The 19,169-nt window shown below is 31.2% G+C and overlaps 2 protein-coding genes across 2 annotated transcripts in view; one reads left to right on the top strand and one right to left on the bottom strand.

The window, feature by feature from the left end:
• The window catches only part of LOC108910174 (beta-1,4-glucuronyltransferase 1), a 193,828-nt gene extending 190,125 nt beyond the window's left edge, over positions 1–3,703 (bottom strand). The window contains exon 1 of the mRNA XM_018714706.2: positions 3,484–3,703. The gene's annotated coding sequence lies outside the window, so the exon portion shown is untranslated. The remainder of the gene's footprint in view (positions 1–3,483) is intronic.
• Positions 3,704–5,109: 1,406 nt separating this feature from the next.
• LOC108910170 (carbohydrate sulfotransferase 5) lies at positions 5,110–12,357 on the top strand. Its single transcript, XM_018714699.2, has 3 exons — positions 5,110–5,999; positions 7,077–7,256; positions 11,412–12,357. The coding sequence occupies exons 1-3, from the start codon at positions 5,314–5,316 to the stop codon at positions 11,728–11,730; spliced, it is 1,185 nt and encodes a 394-aa protein (XP_018570215.1). The 5' UTR covers positions 5,110–5,313; the 3' UTR covers positions 11,731–12,357.
• The last annotated feature ends 6,812 nt before the right edge of the window (positions 12,358–19,169 follow it).

Below are 19,169 nucleotides of genomic sequence, written 5' to 3' on the forward strand. Positions count from 1 at the left end.
CAGCATTGAGTGGCCTCCACGATCACCGGATTTATCGCCCCTTGATTTCTTTTTGTGGGGATACCTAAAAAGTAAAATCTATAAAACACAGCCAGCGTCGCTGGAAGATTTGCGTCAAAGAATCGTCGACAAATGCCGTCGAATCACTCCTGAAATGCTTCGGAATGTGCGCGAACGTTTCGAACAAAATCTTTATTCTTGTATGGAAGCGGGCGGTCATCAGTTTGAACATTTAATCAACTAAGTAGTAAGTAAGCAAGCAACTAAACATAATTTAAATTTTAAAAAGTAAATTTTTCTCAAAGTATTGTTCGGAATTATAAAATTTAAAGTCTATTGTAAACAGAATTGTAAGAGCTTTCAAAAGAAATATTACTCAACCCCCAAAAATACCAGCAAAGAATACCCTTTAATCTAAAATCGACAGGTATGAGCTTTTTTCTACAATCTTGACGCAGTTCCTGAAAATGGCTCTGTTTCGTTTTCATTTGTCCACCCTGTATGTAAAAATTTACAGTGAATTCCGTTATATAAAATATAATATGCACTTTCCACTGACAATCGACGTATTTCGGGAACAAAAACAACTTTGTATCTAAAATAGTAATTAATCCTTACTGTAGAATAGAAACGTATTCCCCATTTCAAATTCTTCTTGCGAATAATAAATTTTAAATAAATAACTCCAGGGAAAATATTTCAGCTACTGAGGAGCTTTGAAGATGAATTTTAATCTGCCAGCTGCTATACTAGTACTTAGGTAAGTAGCAAGCATCATCAGTTATTTATGTTAGCTACAACACAATATTTCCTTATTTTCATTCTACAGAACATGCATAACATATTTGCATATTCAAAACACCTACTTGCGTACAACCAAAAATAATGCGTTGAAGAGAAAAATTCTTAGCTCTCTATTTCATCGTAATGATTATTTAACCATGGTTTATTGTATTCTACGGAAAATTATTATTGATCCATGTTTTTACAATTTTCGTAACAGTTTCAGTCATTTAAAATTAAAAAATTGAAGTCTTAAATTTATGCTATTTTAACCGATGTAAGGAAATAGAAAACGACCACACTCTATAAGGAACATAATAAAGTTTTATAATAGGTAGGTACTTGATACGATTTACATAATTTCTGAACTTAGACCACAGCAGAATCTTGTTCCATTAAATGTTCCACAGATGTGGCGCCTAACTGATGGTCTATCCATATCCAGAGAATACAGGCCTTGTAAGTAATATGAGAAAACCCTAAACCATGTAATTAAATTCCATCATAAAACTACCCCATACCAGGAATTATTAGGAATTTTTATTATTTTCGTTTTAGGCACTTAACTAAAGGTCTCCTCTAAAAATATATTCCATATCTATGGCTGACATAATTTTTTTGATCTATATTATGTAGGTATCTTCTTTCAATACAATATCTAATACCTACTATACATACCTATACAGCGTGTCCCACTAGTGCGGGAAAGTCCAATATCTATGTTAAAATGAGGAATATATGAATTTTCCTTTTTACTGTGTTGCCACATTTCTCGGAATGTACAAATTAAAAATATATTCAACTATACAGGGTGTTCCACTTTTCCTGGCCAGACACCAAATTTGGTTTTTTAAATGGAAACACACATTTTTTATATTTTTTTCGGATTCTACATCAAAAATAAAGTGTACTTTGTGTAGAATAGTTCTATTCAAATATTCACAGTTTTTGAGATATCTCGTTTGAAAGGTTTTTCTAGTCGACATTGGCTGCTTACATTTTTTTACACTGACAGGTTATACTAATAGCTACTAAGCCCATTTTTTTATCAGATGTTTAGTAAGGATGACTCTTCCGAATCATGCTCCAAAAACTGGCCTGCGTTATACAGGGTGTCCAAAATATCATGTCAAAATTGCCAATTGAAAAATTGAAAAATCTCGAATTTTTTAAATGCAACACCCTGTATATTTTCATACCATGAGATGGAGAATTAAATTCTCTACAACTTTGCTATACCTGCTCCCATACCAAAATCCGTTAGTTTTTCATGAAATCTCATTTTTTATGAAAAAATGCGAAGTTTACAAATAGCTTATACAGGTTCGGAAAGTACCGATGGTCCATCTGCCCTTACGTGAGAGCGATAAAGTAAGACATAGAAATCCGTGCGATAGAGAAAGATGGCTTAATGAAGGCGTCTAATAGTCACCGCCCATTTCGCCCTTCCACAAATAAGATCCACTTCTTATTTGCGGAGCATGATTCAGAAGTCATCCTTATACTAAACATCTGATAAAAAATGGGCTTACTAGCTATTAGTATAACCTGTCAGTATCAGAAAATGTAAGCAGACAATATCGACTAGAAAAACCTTTCAAGCGAGATATCTCAAAAACTGTGAATATTTGAATAAAACTATTCTACACAAAGTACCCTTTATTTTTGATGTAGAATCCGAGAAAAATATAAAAAATGTGTGTTTCCATTTAAAAAACCAAAGTTGGTGTCTGGCCAGGAAAAGTGAAACACCCTGTACAGTTGAATATATTTTTAATTTGTACATTCCGAGAAATGTGGCAACACAGTAAAAAGAAAAATCCATATATTCCTCATTTTAACATAGATATTGGACTTTCCCGCACTAGTGGGACACGCTGTATATACAGATATAGAATAATACGATTAGTTATATGAGAGATTATTTATGTACCTACTTATAGACATAATTTATATGTTTCATTCACTCTCTTCTTCAAAAATTTATCTTGGATATAAAGTATCCCATCATCACCTTCTGAGGCAGAAAGTGACATGTGATATAAGTATTATTGTTTATCACTATACCACTTTTTGATTTAATCCTCAGTTTAATAAAAAAAAGGCTTTCTGAATTAAATTTAACTCACGAATGATGCACCTTTGGGGGAGGTCAGTCGTCACAAACAAGAGCAACAAGTTTACAATGATTAGTTACTATCAATATCGGTAGAACAAAATAAACAATAATTGAAAAATAGATTTCCCAATTAACTTATCCTCAAGAAGTATCGGTTTGTTATGATGCATTTAAACCGAGTGGGTATATTTAATAAATAAAAATTGTAATAGGCATTCATTATTTAGGAGGAAAAGAACATGCTACATGTAAAAAATTCACATGGAAATTGAAATCACATGTTAGTTTCAGGTTTCACATTACAAGTTAAGACAAATGAGAGAAATGCAACAATGCATGCAACGATTTAAATACGATTCAGGTTTCGTGCCCTGAAAATATCTAATTGTTATGACTGTTATTTCCATACAAACAAAATGTAAACAAAAAAAATCAATGAAAAAAGCCGTGCGATCTAATAACCTCCGAAAGGGGGTGTTTTCCGGGAGCTTTATAAACCTGTCATAAAATAAGATAATTTGTTTAAACAAAAATACATCACCGCTTTGAGCATATTCCCCTTTATTTATCTAGGTACTTACCCCTTTTCACTTAAGATGCATTGAAATGTCTGTGAAAAATATATTTTTTATTTATTTACTACAAACAGAACTCACGAGGACGAACACCCACACTATCTTAAGTCTTTGTCGCAAACATTTTGCACCTTATGACTAGAACCCTTTCGATAGGATGTAAGAAATGGATGAATCTTCAATTTGAGACACCCGATTCTTCAAGAACGGTCAAACCGAGTCAAACCCACCACTGAACAGGATGGGAAGTTGAAATGTATCTGAACCAGTCACTGGTCTGTCCAATAAGAACTAACAGGCAGGGACGGTTCCGGCTCTTTTAAGGGCCGCTTTACTTTTCTGGATTTATTCATGAATCAATTTATAAAATCGCTTCAAAAAGAAACAAAGCATATTGTAATTTTTTTAAATAAATTGAAAAATTAGGTCATGAACATATTCTAAACAATTAGAGCTTGTTCTATTCGCCGGCAATATTCTCGAGAATTAAAGAGATAGACAAAACAAATAATAAGCTATAAATGCTTCAAAATTAATTGGGGTTATTTTGGTCCCATGGCAAAAATTAAAAACAAAACTACAGCCACACTACTCCATGAATCGAACTCCAAAATCTTTCATTTTAATTTCAAGTTGGGTTTCATAAAAAACTAAATAAAATCTGTTAAAGTTTATGCAATACAAAACAAATTTTATCGCATCTTTAAATAAATTTATAAATTAATTAATTTATTTAGTGCTTACTTTTTGAGAAGTAATGTTCAACTTTGTTTATAACTAACTTGTCTTAAATTTTTATATTCAATGTTTTACTTTTTCGATATTTTTGCAAAATTACAAGATATTCTTCGAAATGAATACATCTTGAGAAATATTAAATTACGTGAAGATTTTAGTTAATAAAACTGATTTCATTAATAAAAAAACTACTAGGTACTTATTTATCAAAGAAACCTTTGCCCTGAACATTATAACTGAAGAATAATTGAAGTTTCAAAATTAGAAATGACTAAAAGTTAAATTGCTTATATAAGTAGATGTTTAAGAAATTCATTATTTATTTTAATTGTGTGGAAGTGATTAAAATATCAATTTTTAATAATACAGATATCTCTAACGTATCATTATAATCACAAATAATTTATAGGAAAAGATAAGAGACCGCAGTGAGAGGTAAGGCGATAACGCGGTTACTTAAAATTCTGGTGTGCAATAAAACTATACAATCTCCACATTTTTTGAATATGTTTATTTCTTATCGATGTTAAAATATTTTTAAATGGTTTATCTTTGTTGTAAAAACCACTTTAATCCATTTTATCGACAATATTTTATAATGTTTGTTATTACCCAGTCAAATACGAGATTTAACTAAGTATCCCTGCTCTTTTATTTCTGTATAATTGTGTTATTTCTAGCGGCCGGTCCTGGGTCAAGAGAGGTCGACTGATACACCGACAAAAGCAGAAGCGAGATGGACAATTGAATGGTTTGCGAAGAATCGTTTGCTGCTGGTAATATACACAAAATTTTAAGGGAGGGGGTAAATATTTCTCCTAAAACAACCTAGAAATCTTTCCGCTTACCGCAGCAACAACCGCAATATCCTGCAGAATGTCTTAGCATAAATAATTGTTGTATTTAGTTACCGTTTAAGTGTTAAAAAGACTAGAAACATGTTAACGAAATAGTGTAAATAGAAGAAAGTGTTTTAGAGAATACGACCGCACTACTACAACTGGAACTGGTTTTAGTTGACATAGAAAGCAATTGAATTCAAGTTTAAACAATGTTTTAAATGTCAAGGATACTATGAGATTATAAAAGAGTGCCAGTATGGTACGAAAAAATGAAATATTTGGTATAGCCATAGTAGCGATATTATGCCTACTCCTAATAGGTTTCAGTCAAAAAGACACTCCGAATTACCACAGGCCCATAAGATATCAACAACTACTGGATTTAGAGGAAACGTTCAAAATCTCAGGAAATGTTACCACACCTACACCGTCGATACAAGATGTGATTTCACAGCAACGAAACATTATCCTTCAGGAATTAGATGACTATAAGTTTCCAGAGGGAGATAACCTAGAAGATTACACACTAATCTCGGGTGGACAACCTGTAAGGACTGTCATCATAACGACATGGCGGTCTGGTTCCACTTTTTTGGGAGACGTCATAAATGCTGTCCCGGGTAACTATTATCACTACGAGCCGCTGCTGGGTTATGGGATTATGCAGATCAGAGGGGCTCCTCATTCTGAGTCTGCCCTTAGAACGCTTAAAAGCTTACTTAACTGTGATTATACAAACTTACACAAATATTTGCAATATGGCATGAACCACGTTTATTTATTTACTCACAATACGAGACTTTGGAACCAGTGCGAGATGTATCAACAGTACTGTTGGAACGCCTCGTTCTTGAATGACTTCTGCAAACTGTTTCCGTTTCAGTCGATGAAAACTGTAAGACTGAGGCTGTGGCTTGCGGAAGACCTCCTGAAGGACGAAGAGTAAGTGACCACACTTTTTTCTTTAAAAAATATTGCTGTAAAAAGATATTGCACTTTTGTCGTAGTCAGAGCATCATCGTGTATGTAAGGCAAAATAAAAATAAATATTACTTAATTAGGTACTTTTAAAGTTAATTAGGTATTTAACACTTAGTAAAATTAGAATTAGAAGAAAAGAATGAAAACTGCTACAGCAATTTTTTTATAATATTTTCATTGTAACGGAGATATTTGAGACTAACTTAAACAACACCCAAGTTTATATATCATTTATGTTTGTTAATGCAATTTCCCATGAGGCAAGAAGAATCTCCCTTGGTACCTATTGTGTGTATATCTGATCTTACCACTTAAATTTGATACTAACATTAGATTAAAACAATTTATAATTTCAAAGAAATTATGAATTAACTTCCTAGGATTTACCCAACAGTAAGTTCTCGTCAAGAACCAAAAACTCGAAATAAATATTTAAAATTCCTGATATCCTAACAAATGGTTCATATTATTCTATTAGTGAAAGTCAAAGGCATATTTAAAAAATATAGCATCTGGAAGGGACCACCCATGTACATTAGAAAGTAAAAAATTCTTAATGTAAGGTATTTTTTATACCTACTAGCAATGTGACTTTCTAATAGGGAAATTATGTAAGAAGCTACTTAAACGTGGCTTCAGTAATGATTTAAAAGCTTTTTTATAAAGAGTAATTAAAATTGAATAGTAAAACAACACTGATTAATGTTTGGAAACATTATTTTTTATTTGTGTACATCTATTATATTAGTTTCAGTAGAACTAAAGATTACATTGTCATGTTAATGTGTTAGAAACTTTTTTACAGGTTCTTATTAACCAGTATTTACTTTACTTAAAATAACAATTGCAATTATGCCGGAATGAGCTCATCAACAGTTATTAAAATGACAATAGCTTTTTTTATAAGCCTCATTGATGTGATTAAAGTGCATTATTGTATCATTTAAATTTAAATTGATCGATATTATATTGTACTATAGTGTTTTATAAATTTCGCAGTTTGTTTTATACTGAAAATTTTGAAACCATTTTTTTTAGGCTGAATGTAAAAGTTGTACTGTTGGTGCGTGATCCGAGGGGCACTCTGCAATCTCGGAAACACAGAGATTGGTGTCCCGGAGAACCTGACTGTGACCAGCCGAACAATTTGTGTGCTGACATGGTGTCCGACTATAGTGCAGCCATCCAACTTAAAAAAAGATATCCTGACCGATTTCGGTAAGATGATCTTAATTTGCTAAAAGGTAACCTACACATACAGTTTGCTTTTTGTGTGAAAATGACATATTCATTTCTAATCGATAAAAATTTCTAGCCTCAGATAAGTACATAGATGCAACAGTCTTATCAGATTTGTATTGCTGACTTGTTACTGGTTTCAGTTATTTTAAAATAGGTAATCGCTAATAATGTGCAAAATAAATTGATCATCCATTATTGAAAAGCTATGTGATTATACCAAAACATTTATAAATATTGATAGTTAATCAATAATTAATTGTTTTTTATTGTGATTCAACCGTTAGGATATCCTTGATACTGGAAAATACGAGAATTAGAAAATTGTGATTTTATATAATTTAATGAATATTTTAAATCCACAATATTGTTTCTAACGGAAGTATTGATTAAAGTTCCATTTCCACAAAACATGCAGTTAACAGTATGTATTCACACAGGGTCACATCTATAACAGTAGTGTACATTTTTAATTTCACACTCGAGCAGTCACAATGATAAAAAGTGTGACTGTAATCATCTTGCTGCATTCTCAAAGTTTTTAAAAATCTGTATTGTGATTCAAAATTGTACAAGGCCTTATTAAAAAATAAATAAATATACTAGAACCGTTTTAAGATTGCCATTACGTCACGATTGTGTCCTAATATCAAAGACAGTCATTGCGGACATGCCAAAAAGATATACAATATGGTAGTCTCAATCTATCATTTGTTGGGTATATCAATTTTAGATTGTAGTTTGACTACTGCAGTTAAAACAAAACAGAGCTGACACTCAGATGAAACATTTGACATATCCTTTGATCGTGTATCCATACTAACTGTTTATATTTTATGAGCGTTGAAATATCAATTTTTGGCATATGGAAATTTTTATAATTTTCGTTTATTTACTTCTAATAGGTACCCAAATGTAATGATATAGGCAACCAGTAACAAAATTTGAGAGATATCCAGATTTGGAAATTGTCAAGATGACATTTCAATTAAATGAAAACAGTGACTAATTTGACTAGGATTTTTTGTTTTAGTTCATAGGAATAATGCTTGTGACATAATGGAAAAGATACAGCGGTTTTAGTGTATGTTTGTTTGGAAGTATGTATGATTTGATGAAATAACTTGAATTTTTTATAAGAAACTTACAGATTGCAACATTATTCAAAAGCATTTCTTGATTACAAAAATGTTTCTAGGATATGTCATATCTGGAGATATAAGTTTATAGCACACAGAGTGTTCCCTTTCAAACTCCACAGCCTGATATCTGAAAAACAGAGATATCAAAATTTTCAGTGTAAATATATGTATTTGGGAGCTAAGCCATACATTGTTGTCAAATCTAATCTTTCTTGATTCATATGCTTGAGTTTTCATAATATTACACAGAAAGTTGACAGTGAAGACACACAAACATACTAAACGGTCACTAAACACTAAAACAAATAACTTTATTGTGCAATTAAACTTAAAACACAAATACACACTATACAAATTCCTTTTTTTTTCCCATGAAAACTAATACTTCACGTAGAAAGTNTTAAGCAAAATTCCATATAAATATACAATACAGGGTGTTTCAGAAAGACCTCCCATAAATACAGGGGGTGAGGACGACAAAAAATAAGAATTTTTTGTCATATGAACTATATGTTTATCTCCTCTTCTCAAAGCTCAAGCTTACTTTGAGAAAAGTCACTTATTTTATAGTATAATATTGTAGGAGTTTAATTAAAAGCCTTTTTTCTCGAAAACTGTCTACATTAGGAAGTTCTAACAAGAGTACATTATTTTTAAAAAATAAAATTGTATAATCGAAATTGGAGCCCAACTGGTAAAAAACCTAACCTTAAAAAAAAATATAACTTAAATTGTAATAAGAATGTAGCATAACTAGCGCCCTCTATGAAATATACAAAAAATAATTAGACTAGCGTATTTGGCACCCTTAAAAACCTCGGACTACCAAATGTCATAAAAATAATTCGCACCATTTGGAAATTTTCATAAAAATGTTATTTAAAAAATTTTATTTTGTCTCTCTGTATCTCGAAAACAAGAGGAGATAGACATAGAGTTCATAAGACAAAAAGTTCTCATTTTTTGTCATACTATCACCCCCTTTATTTATGGGAGGTCTTTCTGAAACACCCTGTATATATTTTTCGTTTTATTCTCGTAATTGTAAATCTCTATATGCTCAATTCAGCCAAACAAATATCGAGAAAGGAATTAAACGATTTCAAAAAAGTATGAATGGTGTAAAAGAATTACGCACAAAAGTTTTTGGATTTTCTTTTAGAAAAACAGGAAAATTTTTGTAAAGAGAAATAACAAACGCGAATGAAAACTTGAAAGAGAAAAAAGGATATTTATATCAAGTATAATGTTAATTTATTTAGAAATAATGAATTATGCACTAAGATCGTATTAATCGCCTCAAAAATAACTTCATTTACATCATAATAATTAATAACCATTTATAAATATGAAATTTTTGGAGTGAAAAAATTAAATTTCATTACGTTTATTGATTTATTGATTTTTTAATAATTTGCGGACATTAAATCGTCGGACACTTATATCACTATTTTGTACAGTAAATTTAAAAATGGAAAAAACGAAAATTAGATTTGTGGTAATCGATTTTTCATACCCCGTGAAAATTCCGATTTCGAGCTGTCGGACTGAAAAAACGCGGCTTGAAATTTGTCGGACAACAATACTTTTTGACTAAATTAATTATTTAATTTATTAATTTTACTAAAAATTACCTATGTGGTAATTGATTTTCAATACCCTGTTATTTTGGCCTGTTTCGACCGGTAGACACATCAATGTCGGAGGAATTTCTGTCGGACAAATTTAAATCGGCATTTGCAATAAAATTTACAGTTACTTAAGCTAAAAATAAAAGATGTGGTCTTGACTTTTCAAGACCCCGGGAAAATGCCATGTTTTTGGACTTTTCCGAGTGGAAAAGCGGAGGAATCGAGAAAAGTCGCAGAGGAAAAGTGTGGTAGACTCGTCAAAACGAAGCTCCTCAGGAGTTATAAAGTATGTGGTAATCAACTTTCCAAAGGGGGCCTGTACTGTGGACTATAACTGTTTATATTTTATGAGCATTGAAATATCAATTTTTTGCATATGGAAATTTTTATAATTTTCGTTTATTTACTTCTAATAGGTACCCAAATGTAATGATATAGGCAACCAGTAACAATATTTGAGAGATATCCAGATTTGGAAATTGTCAAGATGACATTTCAATTAAATGAAAACAGTGACTAATTTGACTAGGATTTTTCGTTTTAGTTCATACGAATAATGGTTGTGACATAATGGAAAAGATACAGCGGTTTTAGTGCATGTTTGTTTGGAAGTATGTATGATTTGATGAAATAACTTGAATTTTTTATAAGAAACTTACAGATTGCAACATTATTCAAAAGCATTTCTTGATTACAAAAATGTTTCTAGGATATGTCATATCTGGAGATATAAGTTTATAGCAAACAGGGTGTTCCCTTTCAAACTCCCCAGCCCGATATCTGAAAAACAGAGATATCAAAATTTTCAGTGTAAATATATGTATTTGGGAGCTAAGCCATACATTGTTGTCAAATCTAATCTTTCTTGATTCATATGCTTGAGTTTTCATAATATTACACAGAAAGTTGACAGTGAAGACACACAAACATACTAAACGGTCACTAAACACTAAAACAAATAACTTTATTGTGCAATTAAACTTAAAACACAAATACACACTATACAAATTCCTTTTTTTTTCCCATGAAAACTAATACTTCACGTAGAAAGTCACAAAATTACTACACCCTGCATAAGGAAATGTATATCTAAAAATTAATTTTGTTATAATTTTTGTTAAAGAAATACTTTCTAGCTAGTAATTCTTCAGAAATTGATTATATTATAGTAGCTCAGGGTCTAGCTCCTGTCATATAAACATTGTTTTGGTTTGCCACCACCATTTGATTTGTACTGATAAATGATAATTGAAGTCTGCATACAAAACGCACCGTTTTTACAGAAATATCTCTGGTTTTCGAAATATAAGTTGGTCAGTTTTAAATGCAACACCCTGTATAAATCCCAACGCATATTTTAGGGCGATACGCTACGAAGACCTGTCACTAAAACCCTACGACCACATTCGTGATCTGTTCAACTTCCTAGGCCTATATTTTCATAAGAACGTAGTGCAATTCCTCGATTCGCACACCAGAGTGAACGTCGGTGGAGTATCGAGTACTTTTAGGGATTCCAGAAGTGCCCCTTTCCATTGGAAAATGGACCTGAACTACACCGAGGTTCAGTTCATTGAAGAAAACTGTGATCAAGCCATGAAACTATGGGGGTATGTTAGATCTAAGAACTCTAGTACTTTGCGGGACTTGAATCCATTGACGGCGTACGAGATTAAGTGAATAAAAAAGATCGTTCCTATTTTCCAACAAACAAACCCTACTTTCATCATGAATGAAAATGTATACGTGTTTTTGAAGTGTTCCTTTTTTTTCTTCGTAATGTTTGGAACTTTTCACGTGGTCGCTCAATTTTGAGTGAAAGTCCTATGCAATAATATTTCCATGCATAATTTTCAAATGCACGGTTTTATAGAATTGACTTTTGTAACCGGTAATGTAGGGGACACAAATCAAAGGCTACTTCATGAGATACGTTAGAGAGATTCGATTGTCATCATCAAAGTATGATATAGCATTTAATTCTTTGAGATAGGTTTATGATTTTTATGTTTATTTAAATTAGTGTTTAGTTTTAGGACAAAATGTGATTTTAAAAGATATTATTTATATTTATGTATTTAAAAACGGCATCACAAGAAAATAAGACCACAAAAAAAGACACTGCAGTATTATGTAAGTATAAATTTTTGATATTTTTCTTTAAAATCTAATTTAAATTAATAGCATTAAAGAATTTTATAAACTTAAATTACTTTAGTTGTTTGTGAAAAAGTGTATGAACTTACCTTATCATGTAAGAAGCTCCAAATTTGATAAAAGAGTTAAAACAAAAAAGAGAAATATTAAAAATGGAAGAAACATTTTAAGCCTTGCATCACATTAAAAAAACAATTCAATACAAATCGCAAAAAATTAAATATGAGAGAAACTTTAACGTGCGTTTATATGTATTTTTTTAGTAATTAATCAGTCATTGACATTGAATTACGTGATTTATTGTCGCCCTATTAAATTTGTGCAAAATTTAAAATTTAGTATCTGACAAAAGTACTTACATTAATAATAATTTAATTATTTGTTATAAGTATCCAAGCAATTGTACAACATATTTTATAAAATGTTGTACAGGGCTTTACCAAAAAGTAGGTCAAGCCGATTCTTTAGGAAAAAATAATGGGACTTTCCTCATGCCGTTTTTCATTTAGGTGCTTCTTTTTTAAGATACAGTGTGTGATACCACAAAATTTGCTAATAATTATTTTATTTTCTTTGCTTCTTTTTGTCCTAAGATTTCCTAGTCGTACAAATTACTCGGCTACTACAAGGTTTGTATGATAAGTACCTGGCCTTGATAAGAAAAAAACATTTTTATGTGTAAAATTTTATTTTTTGACCATCACCTTTCAGTTCGATACACTTAGTTCAACGTTTTTCTGTATTTTTTTTATATCCCCTTTAAAAAATACGATTGCTCCAATCCTTCAAAATAATTCAGCAATGACCTCATCGTTAGAGCCAAAGTTTTTTCCACCGAGCTATTTTTTCCTATTTGGAAATAGCAAATAATCTCTGGATGCTAAATCTGGCGAATATGGTGGATGCGGAAGCAATTCGTATCCTAATTCAAAGCGACGACGCAAGTGTGCATGCGTGCATTGTCTTGATGGAAGACTTTTTCTTCGCCAAACGTGGACATTTTTCTTTAACAGCAAACGCTCCAATACGTTGACATAATACTATCCTTTATTCATTTTGCCCTTTTCAAGGTAGTTAACGTGAATTATGCCATGTAGATTCCAAAATATTGTAGCCACTTTGTTTGTCGATAAAGTGGCCTTAATCTTCTTCCATGCAGATTTGCCTTGGAAAACCCACTGTTTGGACTGTTCTTTGGTCTCTGGCATGCTGTGATGAATCCATGTTTCATCAACAGCTATGAAACGATGCCAAAGATCATTCCGATTGCGTTTTAACATCGCCAAACATTCTTTGAAGTTGACATACGTGTGTGTTTGTTGTCAATTGTGAGCAATCGCTGCATCCACCTTGCAGAAAACTTTTTCATACCCAAAAAATTGTAAAAATATTTTGCACCGTTCAATTGAAATGCTCACAATCTCGGCAATCTCGCACACTTTCACTCTCTGATTGTTTATCACGATATCGTGGATTTTTTCAATCATTCCTGAAGTGGTAACCTCACTTGGGCAACCTGGATGATCTTCATCAAAAATGCTTGCACGACCTCGTTTAAATTCAGTTGTCCAATATTTTATGGTTGATAACGGAGGTGTATAATCTTTATAAACTTCGTTGAACTCCGTTTTAACCTCATCATTTGTTTTCTTTTTTAAAAACAAGTATTTTATCAACGATCAATATTCATTTTTCTTCACTGTTGTAAAATTACAAAAGTTGTTCTATTTAAATGGCTGGCATTCACAAACTAAACCACACAACGACTTGACAGTGTGTAAGCGTTGTGAAAGGATATATTTACGAAAAATATCACTTTAAATACTAGGGCATGTACTTATCATACAGCCCTCGTATAACCTCTTTTCCTCCATTTGGCATTCAACTTTAAAAAAAATTACACAAATGCAAAATTTCAAGTAAAAAACTTTTATTAATTAATGTTGTCACCCTGTATCCTGAAAAAGAGGTGCCAATATGAAAAAAAGGACAGTTCTATTATTTTTACCTAATGAATCTTACGCAACAGCTTCTTTTACTTTATTTGTAACACCCTGTGTAATCTTTAATGGTGGGTGTACAATATTCATCATGCCATAGCTCCTCTCTTGACCGACTATTAAATATTGTCGTTTTAAGACAAATTGACTTATCTAAAACAGTATTCCTTGGCATTTATCTCCCTATAGTTTAAACACGAGTGCAGTTTCAGTGGATGAATTTCCTCGATAGGAGTAACATAAACTTGCTCAAAAGTCAACCACCTTCATGCGAAATTTAGTGTAACGTCTAATTTTGCACACATTGTTTAAATCGCACTTATTTCGAGGTGAAATTGTTGTTACGTTGGATTTAGTTATCTCCCTATTTATAGTCAATTGATTTAGTAAAGTTCGTAGGAAATAGGGGTTTAAAACAATTATATCAGTAGAGGCATATCTTAAAATAATCACTATTGATAGAACTGATACTGAATTTTAATAATAGGATTGTGCCTTTATAAAAGTTAGGCATCACTCATGAGCACTTCAATTTTAAAAAAGAAAATGAAGCAATTTCTTGCACGGTTTTCAGGTTTGACAAAAATTTCTTAATCAGTATTGTTAACATATATATATCACATATGTTTGAGTACCTCGACTAGAATTCGGATCAAGTCGGGATGATTTTGTCTTGGACGCGTACTCAAAAATATGGACCTTCCAAATTAAATGAAAATTAATACACTGATAAGAGCCTAAGCATAGATTTACACGCCACAATCACATTTTGGGCTTCCAAATATAGATTTTCTAATTTTTAAGTATGTTTTTAAATTTCCGAAGCTTAAGCGTTTTAAGTGCAATATACATATTAGTGATTTTGTCGATATATATGTTAAGATATAACACTTGCCATGACAAAGGATTTAGGGAATTAGGTGTTGTGATAATTGAATTTTTAAATTTCTTGCCTCTATATGAATAAGTCAGCCACAAGGCTGTTCGATATTGACCGATATTAGATCGATCCCATTAATTTATTCATATTTTCAACTAAAAATAAACCATGCTACAACTTTTAATAAAAAATTTGCGGTATTTTTTTACATGGGATCTCTCAAATCTTAACTACAAAAATAAAGGAAGTAAAAATAATATAATAAGTAAAAATTCTACTGTTTTTGAAATAGGGTGTTAAGGTTAAAAAAAAAGAAAATCTATTTCTAAATAACTTGAAAAAATGGAAATATTTTAATAAAATTTTAAGTGCATAATATATGATTTGAATGAAAAATTAAGTTTCAACACAAACTAGTGGCTTACACTTTTTCTAAAAAATTATAGTATGTCAGTTGGAGAAAAAATGTCGATCATTTTTAAAATTCAAATATTATTTTAAATTAAAATCATCTTATATTTTCACATGGTTTTTACTACTTTGCTATAATTTAGCAATTTTCTAACAAAAATGACTATTTCATAATGTTTCCTATTCATTCATGGACACTTGCAGGCTGTTACAAATTCACTTCTTACTACAGGGATCTCGAAAATGGTAAGAGATACAAACTAGCTTAAATGGAGGCAAAGTTGCGTAATCAGGTGACCACCTTTATGCCTCTAAAAAATCAAGGACATGATTAGTTTACGAAATATCTGAAATTTTAACTTTCAAAGTAGTGTACCTATATTTTCGAGCGACCTCTCAAAATAAATATCAACGAACTAATATTTTTTTTTTTATTGAATTTGATGAACAAAAGAATAGAAATAAATCACGAAACACTTAAATTTAAAAAAATTTAAAAATTATAAATATTTGACTCACAGTGCGGCGGTAAATTTTGCCCCGAGAAATTTTTTATTTCTATTCTTTTGTTCATCAAATTCAATAAAAAAAATTATTAGTTCGCTGATATTTATTTTTAGAGGTCGCTCGAAAACATTTTAGGTACACTAGGTACTTTTAAAGTTAAAATAATTATGAGTGACCTTTAGAAATTAAAATATCGATTTGAAATTTTCAGAATCCATTCAACCTAGAAAATGATAAAATAACGAGATAAAGAATTTTAAAAAAATTCAATTTTTGACAATTTTGGAAATTTTAAAAAATCTTGAGCGACCTCTAAAAAATTTTTTTTTGAGTTGATTTTTTGAGGGGGCTCTTAAAACGTCTGAAACTATCATATTTTCACAAGAGACACGAATATATTTGTTTTTTTTTGGGACACCCTAATGTACCCATAAATTTTCAAAAGGAAGATAGATAATATTAGTAATTTTGTATTTATATTAGAAAGGAAATAATTTTTGGATGTTTGAAGCCCTGAAAGCGGAATTCGAGAATTTCAAAATTTTAATATTAGCAAGGATTCTTAGCAGAGAAAGTTGTATGGACAGTTACAGATTCAGTAAACCAAAATGATAAAAGCTATGCAAAAAGTGATAATTTTTATTTAATTTTTTTTTCCCCAGTGGTACACCACAATTCTTGAGGAAAATGTAATTAGCATCTACACCACTGGTTTCAGTCGGGAATTAATTTTTTCAATGAATGCCATTTTATTCATGTATTTGTGCACTTAAAACCTTGAAATTCCAAATGCCTCCATTTATTTAGATATAGATACATTTTTTTCACTGAAGATATATATCTCAAAAACAGAGTTTCGAAAACAGGTTTATATTATTACAGTGATATTATTTTTATTCCTCAAATTTTCATGGTTAAAATTCGAAACGCCCTGTATACACGAATAATTTGATTTTGGTTACTCAGTAGTATTTAGTTATCTCTAAATCAACTTTTGTGGGAAATACAAAAAACAAATTGAAATTCCAGATTTTAACAAAAACAGTTGGCTTGAATTATTTATAGTTATCTCCTGAAATATATTTGCCATATAAATCGAAAATAATTACTAAAGTTTCTCACGAAATTGCACTACTTTATGGGGGTGATCAACACGTCATCGGCAAAAATACTTGGTAGGATTGAGCAATAAACTCTCAATCATATTTTATCGTTTATATTTTATTTTGTAAATAGGCTAGTTTATGATATTTTTATAGAACTTGTGATTTTTTAATTTATTTATATTGAAATATATCTATCATTATTTTGTAATATTATTTTTATAGATTGGCCGATACAGTTATTTTAAGTGTTGTTGACAGTTAATAAACATATATACAATTTTTCCGTTATTTTTAAAACCTAACTCCCCCTCCTACATTGATAAAACTTGAAAGATTTATAGATATCGTTTATTATATAACATACGAAAACAATTAAAAATTCAACAAAATTTACAACGTCCGTGCCACATTTTAGCACACAATTACAAAATACCATAGTTAAATAAATAAAGTTATACCTAAACATAATTATGTGTTACTAAATATAAATTATCAGTCGACTTTAGATTGGTCCAGATTGGAATTGATAGAATGGGATAGAGATGTGAAAACTAAATTAGAAAGAACAATACAAATTGGGAATATTTTTTCCAACAGCCAATAATATACAAAAAAAAAGGAAGGTTTAGAGCAGTCTACATGCTTTACATTGTTAAAAATCATGTTTTCGGAGTAGAAAACAAGAAAAAAAGTTGAGACATACATGGTGTAATTAAAATGCTTGACCCAACTAGTAATGGATTCTACGTTAAAAATTAATACAAAAAAAAGTTGTTACAAACGTGTTTAGAAAAGCGAAATATGAAATTTTGAAGTTAAAAAATATATAAACGAGTCATCCAGAAAATAAGAGTACCGAGACTAATGGTTTTTGTTTTCGACAAAACTGGCAACACTACATTCAAGGCCAAGATGTTGGGAGCAGAAGGCGTGCACATTTGTCTGCCAGTTGAGAACTGTTGTTGTAGTGGCGTGTTGAAAAAATAAGTGCCGCTATTCCGAATTCCGCCAACTGCGCTGTTTCTTGCAAAGGGAAAGGTGCCATTTCAAATTTTTAAGGTAATCAAAACTGTTTATCGAGTATGGTATGATGAACTGTACTAATGTGAACAAGTGGTGTCATGAGTATAAAACCGACAGAACAAATGTTTATGATGAACAAAGGAGTAGGCGTCCCTCAGTCGTGACTGATAAAATGGTGCAAGATTAAGAAATGTTTCATGGCAAAATGAGTCATCCACAAAATAAGAATACTGAGACTGATGGCTTTTGTTTTCAACAAAGTTGGCAACACTACATTCATGGCCAAGGTGTTGGGAGCAGAAGGCGTGCTCATTTGTCTGTCAGTTGAGAACTGTCGTTGTAGTGGTGTGTTGAAATAAGTGCCGCTCTTCCGAATCCCACCAGCTGCGAGGCTTCTTGCAAAGGGAAAGGCGCCATTCCAGATTTTTAAGGAAATCAAAACTGTTTATGAGTATGGTATGATGAATCGTACTAATGTGAACAAGTGGTGTCGTGAGTATAAAACTGAGAACAAATGTTTATGATGAACAAAGGAGTAGGCGTCCCTCAATCGTGATTGATAAGATGGTGCAAGATTAAAGAAATGCTTCATGGCGATCGATTATGGAGATGAACGCAGTTTTCCACAAATCTCCAGATATCTTCTGCATGAAATCATGACTGAAACACTTGGGTATCGAAAATTGTGTGCGAGGTGGGACAGAAAGTTCATCCCTCGACTCACAAAGTGCATTGAGATTGAAGGCGACTATGTCGAAAAATAATGTACCTTCCTGAATATGAAAATTTTCATAAATATACTGTTTCGATTTAAAAAAAATTGAGTACTCTTTGTGGATATGCCTCGTATAATAACAAATACATATCCAATAAAAACTTGTTTTTCTTTCAATATTTAAGGTATTCAACTTTAATTTTCCTCGAAATCTAAATTTTGTGGCTGAGATCTGTGGTCTTCATATACATATGGGGCATTCCACACCAAATCGACCACTTTTAACCCGACCCCTTTCGATTTGGCAGAAACTTTTTTAT

Source organism: Anoplophora glabripennis, unplaced genomic scaffold (assembly GCF_000390285.2).
Source record: "Anoplophora glabripennis isolate ALB-LARVAE unplaced genomic scaffold, Agla_2.0 scaffold372, whole genome shotgun sequence".
Taxonomy (NCBI): domain Eukaryota; kingdom Metazoa; phylum Arthropoda; class Insecta; order Coleoptera; family Cerambycidae; genus Anoplophora; species Anoplophora glabripennis.